The sequence below is a fragment of the Xenopus tropicalis genome, chromosome 9 (assembly GCF_000004195.4).
Source record: "Xenopus tropicalis strain Nigerian chromosome 9, UCB_Xtro_10.0, whole genome shotgun sequence".
NCBI classification, from domain to species: domain Eukaryota; kingdom Metazoa; phylum Chordata; class Amphibia; order Anura; family Pipidae; genus Xenopus; species Xenopus tropicalis.
The window spans coordinates 10041254-10061964 of NC_030685.2; the positions used below are offsets into that span (position 1 = coordinate 10041254).

The window sequence follows — 20711 nt, forward strand, 5'->3', positions numbered from 1 at the left end:
GACATCATTATCTCTATATGTAAGGTACCAGCAAGGGGCCTGACACAGTGCTGGGAATCAGCATTCTCATTGGTCACTTCTCTTGCATCTTTAAGTGTAATTATACTTTATAAAGAAAGCAAAACACAATAAGTACAAACAATAGATTTTATTAAAGATGTTGCTCTGCCCATTCCTGCCTGGGTATAATCCGGCTGCAACATACTGGGAGCAGAATCCGTGGGCTGGTGAATCAGGCATGTAGGTGAGGTGGGTATGTGGTTAATATTCCCAGAATGCAACTGGAGAGTTATACACCAGGGTACAGGGGGTAGGAGATGTTTTGTGGGCAACTTATTCCCAACGCATGAAGATCAGGCTTCAAGTTTCATAGGAATTTTCTTGGATGACCCTGAAATGTAGAAGAGTCAGAATTACCCCAGAGTATATACAATATATACAGAGTATATACAATAGCTATAGGGGGGCATTTACTGAGAGATCAGAACAAAAAGGTGTGCCTCTTCTGACTCCAGGTGCAGCTCCAGCGGTGTCCCTAACTTGCACATCTTACTGACCAAGAAGTTAGTTGATAGGTGACCAGGGCCCCATGTAACGAACTTTCCAAAAATAGTTTTAATTAAGCAATGAGATATGTACAGCATTAAAGAGGATTATATTAACTTACACTGAATATCTGGGGGCCCTTAATAAATAGCAGAATGACTGAAAGATCCATCCCAAGGGCGATCGCTATGTAAGGAACCTAAACAAAGGCAAAACGAGAGGACATTAATGTAAATATACAGTCTAATAAAGGAATTATTAGATTTTTTGGGCCATATTCACCTCACCCATTAAGAATCATACAGATATATGTAGTCCGACTGCTCTTGCTCTAAAATATTAAGGCCAGCAAATAAGCATTCAGCCCAAATCTCAGCCTAGAAGTTCTTCAAGCAGGGATTCCATGAGTATTTAGAAGAGCAACTAAGTATTTAGCCCAAATCTCAACCTAGAAGGCCTTCAAGCAGGGATTCCATGAGTATTTAGAAGAGCAACTAAGTATTCAGCCCAAATCTGAACCTAGATGTTCTTCAAGCAGGGCTTCCATGAGTATTTAGAAGAACAACTAAGTATTCAGCCCAAATCTCAACCTGGAAGTTCTTCAACAGGGATTCCATGAGTATTTAGAAGAGCAACTAAGTATTCACCCCAGATCTCAACCTGGAAGTTCTTCAAGCAGGGATTCCATGAGTATTTAGAAGAGCAACTTAGTATTCAGCCCAAATCTCAACCTAGAAGTCCTTCAAGCAGGGATTCCATGAGTATTTAGAAGAGCAACTTAGTATGCAGCCCAATGTCAACCTGGAAGGCCTTCAACTGGGATTCCATGAGTATTAAGAAGAGCAACTAAGTATTCAGCCCAGATCTCAACCTGGAAGTCCTTCAAGCAGGGATTCCATGAGTATTTAGAAGAGCAACTTAGTATTCAGCCCAAATCTCAACCTAGAAGTTCTTCAAGCAGGGATTACATGAGTATTTAGAAGAACAACTTAGTATTCAGCCCAAATGTCAACCTGGAAGTCCTTCAAGCAGGGATTCCATGAGTATTTAGAAGAACAACTAAGTATTTAGCCCCTATCTCAACCTAGAAGTCCTTCAAGCAGGGATTCCATGAGTATTTAGAAAAACAACTTAGTATTCAGCCCAGATCTCAACCTGGAAGTCCTTCAAGCAGGGATTCCATGAGTATTTAGAAGAACAACTTAGTATTCAGCCCAGATCTCAACCTGGAAGTCCTTCAAGCAGGGATTCCATGAGTATTTAGAAGAACAACTTAGTATTCAGCCCAAATCTCAACCTAGAAGTCCTTCAAGCATGAATTCCATGAGTATTTAGAAGAACAACTTAGTATTCAGCCCAGATCTCAACCTGGAAGTCCTTCAAGCAGGGATTCCATGAGTATTTAGAAGAACAACTTAGTATTCAGCTCAAATCTCAACCTGGAAGACCTTCAAGCCGGGATTCCATGAGTATTTAGAAGAACACCTTAGTATTCAGCCCAAATCTCAACCTGGAAGTCCTTCAAGCAGGGATTCCATGAGTATTTAGAAAAACAACTTAGTATTCAGCCCAGATCTCAACCTGGAAGTCCTTCAAGCAGGGATTCCATGAGTATTTAGAAAAACAACGTAGTATTCAGCCCAAATCTCAACCTGGAAGTCCTTCAAGCAGGGATTCCATGAGTATTTAGAAGAGCAACTAAATATTCAGCCCAGATCTCAACCTGGAAGTCCTTCAAGCAGGGATTCCATGAGTATTTAGAAAAACAACGTAGTATTCAGCCCAAATCTCAACCTGGAAGTCCTTCAAGCAGGGATTCCATGAGTATTTAGAAGAGCAACTAAATATTCAGCCCAGATCTCAACCTGGAAGTTCTTCTAGCAGGAATTCCATGAGTATTTAGAAGAACAACTAAGTACTCAGCCTAACTTTCAACCCAGAAGTTCTTCATTAGGGATTCTATGAACATCCAGAAGAGCAAATAAGAATTCAACACACATCTCAACCTAGGAGTCCATCAAGCAGGGATCCCATGAGTATCTAGGAGAGCACATAAACATTTAAACCAATCCTCAACCTAGAATTACTTCAAGCAGGAATTCCATGAGTATTCAAAAAAACAACAAAGCATTTACCCCAACTAGAAGTTCTTCAAGCAGGGATTATATGAGCTTCTACAAAAGCAATTAATAATTTAACACAAATCTCAACCTAGAAGTTCTTTACGCAAGGATTCCATGAGTATCTAGGAGAGGTGCAAAGAAGCATTCCCCCAAATCTTAATGCAGAAATCCTTCAGGCTGGGATCCCATGAGTATCTAACCCAAACCTCAACCTAAAATGAATTCAAACAGGAATGCCATGAGTATTAGGACACCAAATAAGCCTTCACTTCAAATTATAACCTAGAAGTCATTCAAGCAGGGGACCCTTGGGTTTCTAGGAAAGGAACTAAAGCATTCACCCCAAGTCACATCCTAGAACTCCTTCAAGCAGGGATCCCATGAGTATCTAAGACACCAACAAGAATTAAACCCAAACCTCACTTTATGTGGCCTTCAAGCTATAACCCCAAGTTACTTCTTTTGTTCGCTTAGCAAAGCCAGACCCTCTGATCCAATAAAAAACCTGCTGAAGAGACACCGTGTTTACTTACCATCTGTACTGAAAAAACTTCCCAGACCACAACAATGAATTCAGCCAGAAGTACCGCAGATACTAACAGTAGGAGTGGGAAAGCGAGGCTCTGAAACAGAAATTGCATTTGGTTTCATTCTACTCTCATTTAATTAACAAATGTTAAGCCCATAACACAAGATCAAACTGAATCTGTTGTGGGGAAGGTTTCATAGGTAACTAAGTTTAATTTAGGTTAACTCTTTATAATATTAAAAGACTGCCTCCAGTATTAAACTGGTCATGTTATGGTCAACCATGCTGGTCAACCACTCCCCATGTTACTGCCCCATATACAGGGCCAAAACAGTTGACTGTCCAAATAATATATCTGGAGGGTTTGAAAATCCCATCAGGCAAAGACCAGTTTAGGCCAGTGATAGGGTTATCTCCTGACAGATCTGTTGACTTGGTGCCAAAGATCATCTTGGTGGCCTCAGATCTTTCCAAGTATGGCCACCATTAGACTGTTCAAAGCACTTACACTTTTCTGGTGGGAGCTTTTCTTTCTTGATGGGCTCTCCACATACATTGGAAGCAGAGAATCTGACTGGGGGGTAAATGAGAGGACATAAACACAATTATATACATATAATAACAACTTAACAACTTAGTGGTTCTTTGCACAAACTGGGATATAGAAATAGGCTTTTACATTCTACATAGGGAATAGATACAATGTGTGTGGATCTTTATTAAGCTAATCACTAACAGGTCCATAGATGGGACTAGAACACATACTTGGCTTCCAGCCACAGAGTCATTGTCAGGGGTAAATATGGATCTGGGCCTGTACTTGGAATTAGTGGGGAGTAACTCACACCATATATGTAATGGGAATCCTCTTGCCCCTCTTTCTTCATATATTCCACCCATAAAGGGAAAATACTTACATCGCTGCCTGAAAACGCAGCCCCGTATATCATAAAGGCCTCCTTCAGGTTGGTGATCACCACAAGAATCGTCTGGATAAAGAAAGATTTTGTTTTGCTTGAAATTGCATCAACTGTGTCCTCTTATAATCAGAACTAATAGTCCATGTAACTTATAAATACATTATGGCCCTATACTTTAGCTGGAATAATAGGGTGTGGCTATGGGTGCCAGATCAGTTAAGTCTTCTCCAGCTACACAATATATTGCTTTATACAGATAGGAATGGGATAATGAAATCCTATCCTGTTGTTGGAAAGGAAAGGCAGAAAAGTAAATGGACAAAGGAAATGTTGTACAATTCTTTGTTGGGGTTTAGTTTCCCTTTAATTTTTGACTGTTAGTTTACATAGGTGTCGGACGATAATGAATACCTACATTATAAAAATCATCAGGACTCCTGACACAGAGAAAGGCAGCTATCCATGCAGCCAGGAAGCACAATGGAACAATCTGGGGGGGGATTAAAAAAATAAGGTTATTGGTGGTCACTTTTTATGAAGTATTCACAGATTTTCAAGCTTTTTTTTTACCATTTTTGTCATCAATTTCGTGTCAGGAAAGGGTTAACAAGCCAATACAGTTGTCAAAGTCTGTGAACAAGTCACCACGGGTGTTGGGAGGGCTTGGGTGCAACTCAGCAGTAGCACCGAGCACTAAAACCCAGCCAGGTTGTTCATTGAAGATGCAGATGACTTATTATTTTTATTTTTTTTGCCAATTATTTTCCCAACTGGAACAGATAATTCCAGCATAATAAAGTCTTAAATATGAAGATATTAGATGCCTAATTGACAATTTATGCTTGGAAAAAGGAAAAATGATATAATATTGAGTCAAGTACAGGCTTAGCAGTGTAAACGGTGGGTTTGGGGGCTAATGGCCCAGACCTTTAGCATAGGGGAGGAAATACAGATTGGCTTGGTATAGATGGCTCTCACATTACCGAACCCACCATAAGTGGAAGATTTAAAGCAGTTTATCACTTCCATTGTATTTACATTTCTATAAAGGGGATGTAAACCCAGCCATGATGCTCTCCCACTGGGCCTCCTAGTTTTCCCATAGAAGTTGCCAATGTAATGTGGTAATGTGCCAGCCATCTACTTCAAGATGAAGTAACACATATTTCCGATGGTCTTAGGAATAATTTTATGGTTGGGGGTCACCACAACATGAGGAACTGTAGGAAGGTTGGGAACCATGTTTGCGGAACGGTTCTAATACTTACAGCACTTCCCCCGGAGTGAGCGCTGCCCTCTAGAATAAAAACAGAGTCAGTTACTTGATGAATAAGAGGTGCGACCAACTTATAACCCCAAACATGGTCCAAATCGGGTCTAGGGTTTTGTTTTGGTTGATTACCTTTTGAGCTTAGTGCAATGGTGATGCACAAATAATGTATAATCATCAGTATTATTGTGCATCTTTGCTCACTTTCCAGCCCTGGAGAGCAAATTTGATCCCTATAGTAAGATGGTGGCAGGGCCCAGGTACCATCTACTGCTGCAGATCTAAGGGTAAGAACCCACGGAGCGAGTTACTCACCCATGATAGATCTCTGCTATTGCGGGCGAGTAACCACCCCAAAAAAGGCTTTACACCGGAAACAATGGAAGTCGTTGGTGGAAAGCCCTTTGCATCACGTTGCCTGTAGGAGAAAACATTGCCCAAAGCTATGTGAAGGGCTTTCCACCGGCGACTTCTATTGTTTCCAGCGTAAAGCCTTTTCGAAGTGGTTACTCGCCCGCAATAGCAGAGATCTCGCTAATGTCGGTTCTTACCTGATACTCCAGCCATTGACAGCACAATTGCATAGAATGCATCCAGACATGGAGATCTCAACTAACTCAAAGACCTGAGTAGCAGCTACTTGTCGTGGCTACTAAAATAGACAATACTGATCATTTACTGATAATTGTCCCTATGTATGTTTTAGCAGAGGCAATTCTCATTATTGTTTATGGCAGGGTATTTTTTGGCATTTAGTAGCCAGGACAAGTAGCTGCTACTAGGTAGGGTCTTCACCCTTAAGGTGGCCATACACGGGCCGATTGTAGCTGCCGATATGGGTCCCTTGGGACAGATTCAGGATCTTATCGGCCCGTGTAGGGGCAGAAACGAGGGGCCTGCCCGACCGATATCTGACCTGAAATTGGCCAGATATCAATCGGCCAGGTTAGAAGATTTAGTCGAACCGACTGTGCCATTGCCACCGTTAGAGTTCAATCGTTTGGCCCCAGGGTCAAATTAGCCTAAATTTGCCCGATATCACCCACCTGTAGGTGGGGGTATTGGGAGAAGATCCGCTCGCTTGGTGAGGTCTTTACGTGTATGGCCACCTTTAGGATCTGCACATCTTGCAAGATAGGATTTCCAACACTGATCTTGATAAGAAAAGCCTTGGAATTGCTTCTGCTATAAAGCTATAAACCCCCCCCCCCTTACTTTTTAAACTTGGGAAGCTACAAGATGAAGTTAAACAGTGGAATAATATGTTATGGATATCTGATAGCTTCACCACAATACTAAAATGTGGACATATGTTATATTAGCACAGTACATAAAGCCAATCACTAGACTTGGCTAAAGAGACTAAAGATTTGGTCCAAGTTGGTTTCCGGTCAATCAGTGCTTCTTTCAATGGAAGGTACTGATCAGATGGGTGACAATAGGTATAGCAGGTCTTGTGGCTGCTGGTCGGTTCCAGAGAGGACCTGTCTACTATGAAACCTTTCATTTATATTTGTACAACAGATCCTTTTCCCTGTGGCTTGGGGACCTAAAATGATTCTGCTCTGATGCCCAACAACATCTAGTTCAGCTGCTGGTATTGGCAAACTGACTGGTCAGTATGTATGGCTGTACAACCAACTTTAGGTGGTCCACCACTCATTCAGATCATCTGAAGGTTCATACGTTGGACATGATAGGCAAGCCTGGACTGGAACACAAAATAGGCCCTGGTATTTCAAGTACAAACAGCCCCCCACCAGCCCATTACATATTGACTATCTATGGCATCTTACAGCAGCCCCTCTGGCATTTGCCAGAACCCACTGATTGCCAGTCCAGTCCCTTGATAGGGTACCTGCGTAGATTAAACACCTTCAGCCAACAGTGGCTATCCATTCAAATCATCACAACAATTAGTTTTGTTTTACACAGATTTATTAGGGGGATGTCAGTATTTGTGGATAAATGCAGAGTAGGGGAGTATAAAGCAGAATGCATTCCATGGATAGAATGGTGGAGAGATGGGGAGCTGGGTGGGAATGAAGTTGGGGCCCATCCCTTGCTGGAGCGAAGCCATACTGGGTTTATAGCATTGGATCAAAGGTGAGAAGGGACTTTCTTTTCTAGTTTAAGCTGAAGTACTTCTTCTTGTTACAGTCTTCTGATGTAATTATCACAAGCCTGTAAAAAGAAGATAAAGTACAGGGTATTATATTGTGGATAAGTAGTAGGCCAACTACAGGGCCTTTGACACCATTGTATAGATAGCAGCCCTATCCAATGTAGTTGAAATGGTAGCCCCCCATTCTCCCCTTCACTTAATTGTAAAGTTCCTTTGGTGCAGCTGAGCTCCTCCCAGGGTTGTAGGGTTCCTACATGTGTGCCCGTCACACTAGCCACATTATTCAGTATTTTTTATGTGCCTTTTTATGTGCCCCCTAATTTCTCTGCGTATTCAGTCTTAGTCATTCAGGAGAAGCTCTCTAAACCAAACAAGGTTCAATGGACCAGCCAAAACGTTGTGGGTGATTTCAAGATTCAAGATGTTTCCTCCATGATTTGAGGAAATTGTGATGAAAAAACATGATCTCAAATTTTTTGGAATCAATTTTTTGTTGTTAAACATATCATTTTAAAAATTGGAATGAAAAAAAAGGTGCCTGCTAAAACCTGGAGCTCTTCTGTAGAAGTCAATGGGAGGTCCATTTTCAGCATCCAAGCAATTTTTTAAATTCAAGTTTTGTCAAATTAGTAGAAATGAATGGGACAATGTGATTTTTGTGGCAAACTAGTATTTTTGTTCATAAATGTTTTGTCAATTTTAGCTTCTTTGTGAATAGGCTTGTGGTAGACAAAAAAAACAAGATTGTGAAAAAAATTTGATTTTTTTTCCCACAATTTTATTCCACAATTCAAGAATATTGTGAAGAAAAAAACATGATCTCGAATTTTTTGGCATCTGAATTTTTTCCAAATCGATTTTTAAATGTATCTCAAAAATAGGAATTAAAAAATGTTCCAATCAGTGGTCCATTTTCAGCATTTTCAAGCAATTTTTTAAATTCAAGTTTTGTCAAATTAGTAAAAATTAATGGAAAAAAATTAGATTTTTGTGGCAATCTAGTATTTTTGTTCCTAAATTAACACAATTGAGTTTTTCCAATTGAAGTTGTTTTGGGAATATGCTTGTGGTAGAGGTGATCGAATTTATTCAAGATTTTTATCCGCGATACAGTTTGCAAAAAAAATTTGGATTTGAAAATTAGTAAAATCAGCCTCCCCAAGTACCGTGATGTGCTGAAGTAGGAAAATTGTCAAGACTTTGCATATTTCGCCAATTTTTTGCCTATTTAGTGCTAGGCAGCCCCATAGTTTCTAATTTCCCTGCATTATAACGAGTTTTAGAATACACTTGATGTACTAAAATAACCGTACCTGACATCATTGCTTTGATGGGATTCATCAACCTTCTGATATCACTGATATTCTGCTTCTCTGCTTTATTGATAAGGAAGAGATCCCGGGCCATGTTAGCAATCTTAGGCTGGCTTTGTAGGATTCTGCTCCGAGCATTGGAGCTGCTGTCGTCTAGATCATCCACGACCACCATAACCTTCTGTTTGCCTGTAGAATAAACGCAAATATATAAATAGAGAACTATTCATTGTGCTGCGATCATAAAGCAAAGACAAGGTTCAATTAAAGACTAAAGGGTGATTTCCTAGACCAGTGATCCCCAACCAGTGACTCGGGGGCAACATGTTGCTCCCCAACCCCTTGGATGTTGCTCTCAGTGCCCCCAAACCAGGGAGTTATTTTTGAATTCCTGACTTGGGGGCAAGTTTTGGTTGAATAAAAACAAGATTTCCTACCAAATAAAGCCCTTGTAAGCTGATAGGGTGCATAGAGGCTGCCTAATAGCCAATTACAGCCCTTATTTGGCTCCTCCATGAACTTTTATGGTGCTTGTGTTGCTCCCCAAGTCTTTTTTCATTTGACTGTGGCTCACGAGTAATAAAGGTTGGGGACCCCTGTCCTAGGCAATAAGCAAACTGGGGCACTAAGTACCCTTTGCATGTTAGTGACACAACATGGCCGCCCACACTGGGAGCCCCTCCTGTTGCTGGGGACATAGTGCCTGTTAGGAGCATTTTTTGCACAAATTGGTATTGTTTCCCCCAACCGGAGTGTGGGCTCTATTAACCTGCACTTCCTTTGGGGTAAAATAATTTCCACTGATGGTTTGGCCATGGAGAAAAAAGGGTAAAGTTGTGCTCAACCACTAAATTTCAAACCACTAGGTGGGGGTGCAACGAGGTTGTGACCACAAAATACATATAGACAACAATATGGCATGGAGAAACCTTGGAGATCCTTTGTGTGATGCCTGATGGAACAACTCTTGGTACCTAGTATAGATGATAGATATTCCAGCTCGTCGTCATACAAAGAATCGGTCACGTCGGTGATATTGATCCTCCCTCTCCTCAAGGAGTGATAGAGAATGGCATATTTGCATCGACCGACCTCTTCTCTGAAGATAAAGCCGTTAGTGTTGGTGATGACAAAAGGGACAACTGTGTGACTTGTGGATTCCTGGAGATAGCTGATAAGCCAGGGGTATTCCTCAGGGCCGGACCGGGAAAATATTCCGATTTTTGCTTCGGCGCTCGGCCTAATAAGGGGCTTCTGCCATGAAATTCAGATACACCACATCAACAGCTGATTTACTGACAATACATGTAAGACAAGAAGTTCTTCCAAAGAGTTACTGTACCTTTTCTTTACTTTTATCTTCCTGAGAGACACAGGATTTCCCGTGGAATCTTTGGTCAACAATCCACACAGCCGCTCCACTGGAAAGAATTGTAAGAACAATCTTCATAGCAAAAGAAAGAGAAACAATTGTTAAGACAAATGAATATTGTTAGTATTTATGATGGACTATGCACTCTGAGTATACTGTATCAGGGGCATGGCTAAGGTTGCCATTATTTTGCCGGCCTGGCTAGTAAAAATGATGACTGGTGCCAATGTTATTATAGGGAACAAAGATCAAAATTTAAGGAGGCCGGTATATTTTTTTTTCAGAAAAGGTGGCAACCCTAAGCATGGCCTAAATGGTCTCACTTCTTATCTTCACTTACGGTGGCCATACAAAGCCCATCCCTAAACAGTATGTGACTGATCAACCCACAGGCCCAAAGGATGGAAACTATATGTGGTACCATGGATCGAATGGCCACCTTTCCATTGCTCCAGTGGGAACAGCATGATACAATGCAATAACTGGCTTATTATCAGTGCACACATGGACGTACTCTACTTACAGTTGGATAATATGAGGAGTCGTCCCTCCATATGATGATATACATTTCCAGGCCGGTCACAACTGCCCATATGAGCAGCACCCCAATAAAATCCTGGAAGAGCAGTACATATGGTTAAATTTAGTGTTGCCTTTGGTGATATTGTGGTCTACTGAGTAGAGAAAACCCAAGACCCCCAGAGTTTGTTCAACTGAAGCAATGTAATAGAAAAGAAAAATTTTAGAAACATTCAAACCAAAACACTAATTAGTGATTTGGGGCCAAGTGCCCCAAACTAATATGACTTATATATAGAGATGTAGCAGTTTTATTTATTCATAAGGTTGGCAGCATGGGGATATTTAGCAATTGTGAAGAGTTGGCCAACATGCCTTGCCCTTCTGGCAGATTAGCAATTATTTCTTCATCGTAGTTGAGCCCATAAAGAACACACAACATTATATTTATAATCCCTCCTCTGTGGGATTGAGGGAAATGCATCCCACTGATAATAATAGGATAAAACTGCAATAGATAAGGGGAATACTCACATCAATTCCCACGGATTTTCTTATGAAGATGGTGAGGAATGATCCTGCAATGAATGTCGTGATAATCAAACCCATCTGCACAAAATGAGATATAAATCAGCCCATTCAGCATGAAATTCCCATCTTCTCAGCCACCCAAGCACTTTGTCATTTGGTCATGTAAGAAATAATTGGTCTTATTAAAGGAGATATATAGGATAAACGACAAACTTGTAGGAATTATGAATAATATTTGGTGCTGGTTTCCAATTAATACTGTCTGTAAAAATGTCCCCTTTATTGGAGCTCCCTATAGATCCAGAAGTGTAAGAATAATATATAGTAATATTAGTCTGGTGTGTGTTACATATTTACGTACAGAAACGAGGTCGGATTGGTCAGGGAGCAGGGAGAGGTACCAGGACAAAACCAAGACAGCAACAGCCAGAAACTGAAATAGGAAACAACAACAATAAAGACGTGTTACATAGAGAAATTTTCTCCTATTCACAAATACTGAGCATCCTGCATCCTCCACCAAATAATAAAAGGCTAAAAGGGTAATATAATCCAGCAAGAGATGGAGAATGAGAATTCTACTGATCAAAAATGACATTATGAATGCAATAGAATCCACCAATGAGAACTCTGATTCCCGGCACTGTCAGGCCCCTTGCTGGTACCTTACATATAGAGATAATGATGTCATTTTCCCGTCATTATATGGCACAGGAATCAGACATGGGGATAAAGGGACAGACTTGTTCAGTGCTGGGAAACTGTGCTTAATGCTCCCAACTCCAATTGCAGGAACAGAGAACAGGGAGCCAGATTTATACAGATCAGCTGGGATTCTCATTGGAGGATTCTTTTGCATTTCAATGCTGCCAATGCGGGCCCTAGAGAGCTGGGAAAGTTTTATTGTGCAATATTGCTTTAAGAATACAACCCTGATGTTGCTGGACTACAGCTCCCAGCATGCCTCACCCTTCATTATATGTTACATTATTCTGGGATTTGTAGTCCAGCAACAGCTGAGTAACGTTTGGTTGAGTAGTGCTGTGTAGCAGGGTTTATATCCCCTTTAGTGTTCATTCTATCCTTAGCTCTTGGGTTCCCCAACCTCTCTGGTGACTGCCTGTAGGCCATTACTGCCTAAATACCTCATTGTCTCTATTAACATTACCCTTGACCCCTGCACAGAAGGGGTAGAAACACTTACCTCAAACATTGGATAGCCTCCACCTTGTCCTACAAAATAAATAGCAATCATTATTTTCAATAATGTGTACAAAGGATTCTCAGGTGGGCTTCTCTAAAGGCAATGGTAGTACTTCCCCACGGGCCACAAAACATCCAAAAACACTTTTTAACCCGTAAGAATGCATTGTATATGGTGATTCCCATTCTTTATTGTCATCTGCTGAGAGGAGACCTCCCTCAGGGTAACAATGTGACCTTGCCCTAAGAGTTCCTCTCCTCTCCACAGTGCTACTCAGTGCCTTGAATCATCTCAGTGGGGTATATTCTTCAAAGAAGGAGAAGATGAAGTGTCCAAGCACAGAGCCCTTACATCCATACAAGTGGCTGTGCCCTGGGCCTAAATTAAGCATCCAGAACAAGGTATGGCACGTAGCCCTGTTGGGTACAAGGGAGCCCTGTACTTACCAGGCCCTGCCTGGCTTGCACATCTAAATGACACTCAAGATAGTGGCCGTGACAGGGGACACTTACCCTTAGAACCAAATAATAGATACCTGAAACATCCTGGCTTCTTCTGCCTTCAGTTCTGTTCATTGTCTATTGAATAGTCAGCCTCTGGATGAAGAAGGAACTTAGATGAAGAATGAAAACCATTTGCGGCATCGGAACTAATACAAATTATGACACCCCCCATCCCAACGGCAATCTTAGTACTTAATCACCCTACAATAGACAAGTGAATTTAGGGATTTGGCTTCTAAATACCAACAAGATATGTTCCTGGCATCCCACTTCATGCATGTACAATATATAATTGCTAACAGGTTACATCAAATTCTAGTTATAATGTGGTGGATACAGCAAGGAACATGGAGACTGGCCTACCAGAGTATCTCCCAGTAGGCCCAGCCTAGGACAATCACCACCTGCCCATCCTTATTTCCAATATGGACCTATGTAAACACTTCTATCATTGGCTCTATCTATATCTAATTGCTGTAAGAGTGAACCCAGGGTGTCTGCTTCCCTTGTGGGCCATAAGAGACCCAGCCCAACACTGGTGGAAAGGAGGAGCCTTGATGCCTACATGTTAGTTGGTGATGTTCAGGGCAACTGCAGTTTTGGTTGGTTGGACCAGCTGCTTCCTTGGCTTCCTCTGAAACTCTGGACTCTTTGCTGATGCCCCTTTACTCCTAAATATAAACCATAGCTAACAGTCCCTATGGCTGAAAACCCCATAGAAGTGCTATTCCTCTAGTTGCTAGGTCCTGGTACTATATATCTAGGTTACCTAAGTGGCCCGTAATGTTAGTGACCACTTAAATATTATGATTGGAAATTATTGGTTCTTTTTCTTTTTTGCCTCCATCTTCTGATCCAGGTGGATGTGTACCAGGGAGCCTGGTGTCAACAAGGCCCAATAAAGAGTTCTGCCCTAGAGGGACAATCCTTCTAGAAGAAGTCAGGGAACAGGGACCCACATAAGGATTAATAACTGGGGGTAGATCTGATTGAGGCATAAGTAGCCTAAAGTGCAGGGACCACAGTACTTAGTATTCTACTCCCTGAATGATTCCACTACAGGCACGTACCAAGCGACTTCACAGTGGTGCAAGGGTTAAGCTCTGCTTTGAATCTGATAACACATATCTGTGAGCGTGACCCTGTTATGTCTCACAATAAACCTTCTGTTATATAATCAAGAACCTCCGCTTCCTATTTGCTTCGACACTGCGGGTGAGAGGTGTAGTTGCACCACAACATTTCCCTTCTTTCTCCACTTAGCAAGGGCCAAGCTGGAAGGAGGAGCCAAGGGCAGAGGCGGGCCAAGCCAGCAGGGCGCCAGAGGTGACCCAGCCGGCCACCTCGCCCCCTCAGGGAATCAGCGGTGGGGGTAAGAAATCCCAGACTAGGGCTACAGAGGTACCTGCCTCACTGTTGCCTCTTCTGCCGACCCCTAGTTCCAGCCTTGGTCCGGTGTGACCCATGTTCTACCATCCTAAGCTGGACAAGTACGTTTTGGGCCAAGATAGGGTTACACGTGATTGCCCGGGTAGCTCCCGCCCGGTGGATTGACTAACAAGTCTACCAGAGACAGTGGGGGTGGGGCGAAGAAATCCCTGACTAGGGCTACAGAGGTACCTGCCTCGCTGTTGCCTCTTCTGCCGACCCCTAGTTCCAGCCTTGGTCTGGTGTGACACATGTTGTACCATCCTAAGCTGGACAAGTACGTTTTGGGCCAAGATAGGGTTACACGTGATTGCCCAGGTAGCTCCCGCCCGGTGGGTTGACTAACAAGTCTACCAGAGACAGGCCATGAAGGCGTTAATGCACTAATACACCCCTGTCTGACCAATCCCACCCTACTGAGGCTGCACAAACTGCAATCTTGCCCTTTGCCCCTTAGACCCCCCCTAAGTTGGACCTTTCTCAATCCCCAGTTCTGGCCCCCTTGGCCACAGCTTCTACCCCTCGTACTTACATTTCTTTCTCTTCTTCTTGCTTCCTGCCCCCTTCCCTTGGCTCTTACCTTCTCTTTCTCATCCCCCTCGTCTGTGAGCCGACAGCAGTGTCAGAATGAAAGTGGAAGTGAATTGAGCAGATGAGGGAGGGGTGCGGGGACAGGAAGGGGGGCTCACTGGTTACTGCCTGCCCGCAGCCTCCTCTTATATATATATATATACACACACATGGCTTGTAGCCCCACTCTGGAGTTGGAAAATAAATATGTTTTTTAGTTTTCAATGTTATTTAGTCTACAAAGATGCAAAGATAAGAATATAATTACAGGGAACAGCATATGCAATACTGTGCGGGGAGAGGGAATAGGGCAAAGGACAGGCACTCCCGGGAAACTTTCCGGGCGGGAAACTGTTAAATGCACTGTTAGCATTATAATAGTAATAATATAGTACTAACAGTAATTATAACAAAGCGTTAGCATGTACAGTATATATAGTAAATAAAATATAGGGGTATTATAAGTCACCGAGGAGTTCCTTATAATATATAGTGAATAAAGTACCCCCTATTGTAACATATAGGGATATTATAAGCCCCCGAGGAGTTCCTTATAATATATAGGGAATAAAGTACCCCCTATTGTAACATATAGGGATATTATAAGCCCCCGAGGAGTTCCTTATAATATATAGTGAATAAAGTACCCCTTATTGTAACATATAGGGATATTATAAGCCCCCGAGGAGTTCCTTATAATATATAGTGAATAAAGTACCCCCTATTGTAACATATAGGGATATTATAAGCCCCCGAGGGGTTCCTTATAATATATAGTGAATAAAGTGCCCCCTATTGTAACATATAGGGATATTATAAGCCCCCGAGGAGTTCCTTATAATATATAGTGAATAAAGTGCCCCCTATTGTAACATATAGGGATATTATAAGCCCCGAGGAGTTCCTTATAATATATAGTGAGTAAAGTACCCCCTATTGTAACATATAGGGATATTATAAGCCCCGAGGAGTTCCTTATAATATATAGTGAGTAAAGTACCCCCTATTGTAACATATAGGGATATTATAAGCCCCCGAGGAGTTCCTTATAATATATAGTGAATAAAGTGCCCCCTATTGTAACATATAGGGATATTATAAGCCCCCGAGGAGTTCCTTATAATATATAGTGAATAAAGTGCCCCCTATTGTAACATATAGGGATATTATAAGCCCCCGAGGAGTTCCTTATAATATATAGTGAATAAAGTACCCCCTATTGTAACATATAGGGATATTATAAGTCACCGAGGAGTTCCTTATAATATATAGTGAATAAAGTGTCCCCTATTGTAACATATAGGGATATTATAAGCCCCCGAGGGGTTCCTTATAATATATAGTGAATAAAGTGCCCCCTATTGTAACATATAGGGATATTATAAGCCCCAGAGGAGTTCCTTATAATATATAGTGAATAAAGTGCCCCCTATTGTAACATATAGGGATATTATAAGTCACAGAGGAGTTCCTTATAATATATAGTGAATAAAGTGCCCCCTATTGTAACATATAGGGATATTATAAGCCCCCGAGGGGTTCCTTATAATATATAGTGAATAAAGTGCCCCCTATTGTAACATATATGGATATTATAAGTCACCGAGGAGTTCCGAGTTCCGGGACGAGGCCGAAGGCCGAGTGCTTTTATACAGGATATGGAGTTCCAAGGTGACTTCTAATATCCTCATATGTTACAACAGGGGGTATTTTATTATAATAATATACAAGTTTTAGTGAGTCATGTGACAAAAATGACATCACTAAGCTGTGATTATAACTGATGACATCACTAAGCACCCTTTATAATAATATACAAGTTTTAGTAAGTACTAGCACCCAGGTTTTGTTGCTGCAAATGGTGTGCCCCCCTATAGACTATTATATATATATATATATAGCTTGGTCGTTTCCCTATGTAAATTAGTTAGTGATGTCATTTCTGTCACAAGACTTCCTATATTTTATATGTTACCCTACACAAGTCCCTAAGCAGGAGGGGGCCCCTGAGCGGGCGTGCAGCCCTGGTGGGTCTTGAACACCCAGTCCTACACGGAACATTTCACCCTGTATGTTCTTAGGGCAGACATTTCCCTGTCACCCCCAGTGTCGCTCCAGTTTTCTGCTTCTCACTGGTATGCACGTACATACTGCCCCCAGGGTGTGACTGGTTGTGTGTGACTAGCCTGAGGTACAGGTAATCCCTATAGTATGGAAGTGTCCAGCAAGAGGTGGTCCACCACCATGTCAATCGAAGGTGGCTGCCCTGTCATGGAGGTCTGAGTCATGTGGGAGGTGCTATAGGCTGTTTGGCTGATGTCATGGGAAAGGGGTCCAGCGTGGCCAGACCAGTGTGTGTCAGGGCCATATTGGGGGTAGTCAGAGGGATGAAAATGTGTTTGCTGCCTGTCTGTGGCCTTAGAACCTGCATGAGAGAACCAAGCAAGAGCTGAAGAAGTGGAGCTATGGCATGCTTGGTATGGTCGCTTGGCCTGGTAGTTGGTAGAAGAGATGGCTGGGATCAAAGGGCAAAAGGGAAAAGGGTTCTGATGTCCAATGTTTTTCATATTCTCTACTGAAAAACATTTGAGGAGATGAGTCTGCACTCATATGGGCCTACTTCTCCCTTTGTGGGGCAGCTAGGGCCATTTTCCCTCATCTCCCACTTTGTGTAGGGACTTCTTTCCCTATCTGTAAAAATATTATTCATTATTGATCATAATAGCAGCCCCTATACTGTATCTAATGTGTTTGTGTATAGAACATCTGGCAGTATCTAGAACAAACACAAATCCTGGCTAATGGCAAGTAATCCTGTTATCAGGGAGAGGCCAAAATCCAGAGATAGACATTCCTGGGGCTAGGATACCAAGAGCCTGTGGTAGCACTGATGGTGAAATAACAGACATTGAACTGGAGTAGTCTGTATGTCTGTTATGGAAGAGAAGTAGGTCCAGAACCTGCGTTAGGAGGCTTCATAAAAGTTCTTCAGCTAGCTGTAATGGAATCAAGTGAAGGAAGAACTTGTAGAGGACTCTCTCTGAAGGGACTTTAAAGTAGCCAGCAGCCCCATAAATGTAGTACTTTCCTCATCTGCACCCTGCCTCCTCTCTGTTCAGGGCAGGAGATGGAGGGAGGAACCTCTAGAACCCAGAATATCTTTTATATACCTTTTATCTCTGAAAGGAATAACATTAGAATGTGCATCATTCCTATTTTACCAGTAGAGTTTTGAAACTAAAAGATAAAAGTTGGTCTATCTGGGGACCATTTTGTCCTCAGGAATGATGGCCTAGACAGCAGTTATCTTATTTCATTGGTCAGTGAAATAGCCCACAAATCACAGTTGGTGGCCATGCAATGAGGTTGGTAACTACAGAATACACAAATGGCACAATGGTTGGTTGGATTAAGATCTGGTGCATTGATTGAGAATGACTTGTCCCATGTCAAGGCAGAGTGTTCAGCTCCAGAACTTGAGTGCCTTGAGGGGTATACCCTCAGACAGGTTATTTCTATCTATATCTAGTTAAAATAGACTTCCCCTTTAATGCTGGAACTCTTGCCAACGCAGAGACCGAAGAAGCTCCTGTTCACATCCTGCTGTGTATTAACATATTGTCAATAAAGGCTCAGCAGATGACTCTCTGGAGATACGGAGTGTAGGGTTCATATCTCAACATACAGCGAGAGGTAAGAGACTGAGGGACCGAGGGCTATAGAGAGACAGAGGGAGCGGGACAGAGAGGAGACTACCCTTTTCTACTGTCTATAGAAAGGAGGACAAGCTAATATATACAGAGGGTAGATTGAGATCTGGATGTATGTAATATAGAGAGTGCTAGTACATAAGAGAGAGGTTCTAGTAGTTGATGACTACCTGTTGCCATTTCCAGGTATCGGCTTTCCCGTGGGGGTCAGTTGGCTGTTCCTACATGATGCTACTGCTGGTATTACTGCTCTTGGGGCTGTTTGCAGAAGGCGGTGAGAAATTCTTCATCCAAACATCCCAGTTCCTCTCTTTCCCTCTCTCCCCAACTCCCCCTCTTATTGTTCCCTCTATCTGCACTCACAGGGACGGGACTGAAGTGTAACACCCTGACTGAGGGGCGGAAGGAAGTCACCGAGTGCCCCCCGGGGCAAACGATATGCATGACCCATTCTATCACCAACAATAACAAAACAGGTGAGTGGCACTTAATGTGAGTGAGGATATCACACTCACTCATTACTATGGAATTCCACGCACCTCGTACATTAGGCCTAAGGCACATTGGGTGGGTTTCAGGTATTTTGCCCTCAGTGGGGAGCTAAAAAACACCAAAGCAGCTGCCCAAAAGTTCTCCAAATCCCTCAAAATGCTCTTATACCACAATAGGCTTACAAGCACCAGCCTTGTCCACTTTAGGTCTTTCAGCCCTGTAGAAGGTGGCACAGAGTGATTTGGTTGGTTGAAGGCAAACTTCACACCAATCCAGTCTTTGAAAGCAGAATTGGTCAGCTAAAACAATGTAGCAGAAGCCAGCTCACCAGCAGACCAGGGATAGACAAAAAAAAAGTGGGGAGAAATGTGAATAAAAAATCTAGATTCAACAATCCCTACATCTGAAGTGTATTTTTCAAAGTTCCCCTTTAATTCGCAAGCCATCCACTGGGTGGCAGTGTAAGTGCAAGAGCTCAAAGAGACATCTACATCTACAGTCTAGTGAAAGAGAAGAAACAGAAGTGTTAATGGGAAACCCCATTACTTTATTGTTTGCTGGTTCTGATACTTACTGGCTCCCCAACTTTTTGTTTTCCTTCTGAAACAGACATCACCAAGGGGTGCACCACATTCGGCAGATGTGCCCGGCGGGACGTCTTCATCTATGAAAGTGAAAAGATCTACTGCTGTAATATAGATCTGTGCAATTAGCAGCAGGCAGAAGGCATCTTATCACTTCCTACAGGTGCCTCTAGACCAGTGGTTCTCAACCTTCCTAATGCCGCAACCCTTTAATACAGTTCCTCATGTTGTGGTGACCCCCAACCATAAAATTATTCCTAAGACCATCGGAAATATGTGTTTTCCAATGGTCTTAGGCGACCCCAACAGTACTGTCCAGCTTTTTTTGTAGTGGGCCCATTTAGATGATGATATACAAAGACGGGGATGCTGCCATTTGGTAAGCAGGAGTAAATAAGAAGACCTTGGAAGATCTTATTGAGACCTACTGGCCTCCAGCTAGAACTTCCAGGCCCCACAGAGTATTGTGCCTTTATTTAATCAATTTGCTGATCGATAATGTCCCCTCAACCTGTATAAGTGATAAACCAATACATTTGTTGAATTATAATCCAATTACCATGTCTTTATGGAAAAAATGCTCAACATTAAATACACCCCTATTTGATCTTCAGTTGTCCACTGTTTTCCTTATATGTGGATGAAACCGATGATAACATGGGCATATGGTGTCAAGAATAAATATGTTCTTCCTTTTGCTGCTAGGTGGGGCGGACACATCATGTGGGCGGGGTGATGATGGCATGTGGGTGGAGTTTGGGGAGATTGGGGTGGAGACTGAGAGGTGGACATAGAGGGAGTGGCTATTGGGGTGGGTATGAGGGCAGATCAGGGTATAATTGTGCAAGGAGGTCGGGGAACGGTATTATAAGTGTTCTGGCAAGTACAGGCTATGGAGAAGGGTGGGCAGATCTTCTGCACTGTAGAACACCAGTCAGTTATAAGGTAGGTGAAGGGGCAACTGAAGTTGAA

At 42.3% G+C, this 20711-nt stretch overlaps 2 protein-coding genes across 3 annotated transcripts; one reads left to right on the forward strand and one right to left on the reverse strand.

The window, feature by feature from the left end:
• Window positions 1-133: 133 nt before the first annotated feature.
• On the reverse strand, window positions 134-15243 carry LOC100486692. Of its 2 annotated transcripts, none has more exons than XM_018097640.2 (16): window positions 14964-15243; window positions 12988-13048; window positions 12453-12481; window positions 11610-11681; window positions 11252-11326; window positions 10722-10814; window positions 10169-10270; window positions 9801-10080; window positions 8827-9015; window positions 5387-5415; window positions 4534-4608; window positions 4116-4187; window positions 3707-3772; window positions 3203-3292; window positions 668-745; window positions 134-391 (listed from the first exon to the last, which is right to left on the reverse strand). In XM_018097640.2, the coding sequence occupies exons 2-16, from the start codon at window positions 13025-13027 to the stop codon at window positions 368-370; spliced, it is 1314 nt and encodes a 437-aa protein (XP_017953129.2). In that variant the 5' UTR covers window positions 13028-13048; window positions 14964-15243; the 3' UTR covers window positions 134-367. The 2 variants fall into 2 exon arrangements, with proteins under 2 accessions (XP_017953129.2, XP_017953128.2); XM_018097639.2 differs by having other exon boundaries at window positions 138-391; window positions 14916-15022.
• A 3335-nt stretch (window positions 15244-18578) lies between these two features.
• LOC116407667 (cytotoxin sagitoxin-like) lies at window positions 18579-20352 on the forward strand. The gene is made up of 4 exons (XM_031893425.1): window positions 18579-18646; window positions 18850-18937; window positions 19029-19139; window positions 19765-20352. Exons 2-4 carry the CDS (start codon window positions 18889-18891, stop codon window positions 19866-19868), a joined length of 264 nt encoding a protein of 87 aa, XP_031749285.1. The 5' UTR covers window positions 18579-18646; window positions 18850-18888; the 3' UTR covers window positions 19869-20352.
• The last annotated feature ends 359 nt before the right edge of the window (window positions 20353-20711 follow it).

Coding starts and splice junctions, on each gene's coding strand:
- LOC100486692 (XM_018097640.2), bottom strand. CDS start 13,027: ATGAACAGAACTGAAGGCAGAAGAAGCCAGGATGTTTCAG. Junction 4,609..5,386: donor CTCACTCCGGGGGAAGTGCT/GTAAGTATTAGA, acceptor ATCCCCCCCCAG/ATTGTTCCATTGTGCTTCCT. Junction 4,188..4,533: donor GTCCTGATGATTTTTATAAT/GTAGGTATTCAT, acceptor TTCTTTATCCAG/ACGATTCTTGTGGTGATCAC.
- LOC116407667 (XM_031893425.1), top strand. CDS start 18,889: ATGATGCTACTGCTGGTATTACTGCTCTTGGGGCTGTTTGCAGAAGGC. Junction 18,938..19,028: donor GGGGCTGTTTGCAGAAGGCG/GTGAGAAATTCT, acceptor CTGCACTCACAG/GGACGGGACTGAAGTGTAAC. Junction 19,140..19,764: donor CACCAACAATAACAAAACAG/GTGAGTGGCACT, acceptor CTTCTGAAACAG/ACATCACCAAGGGGTGCACC.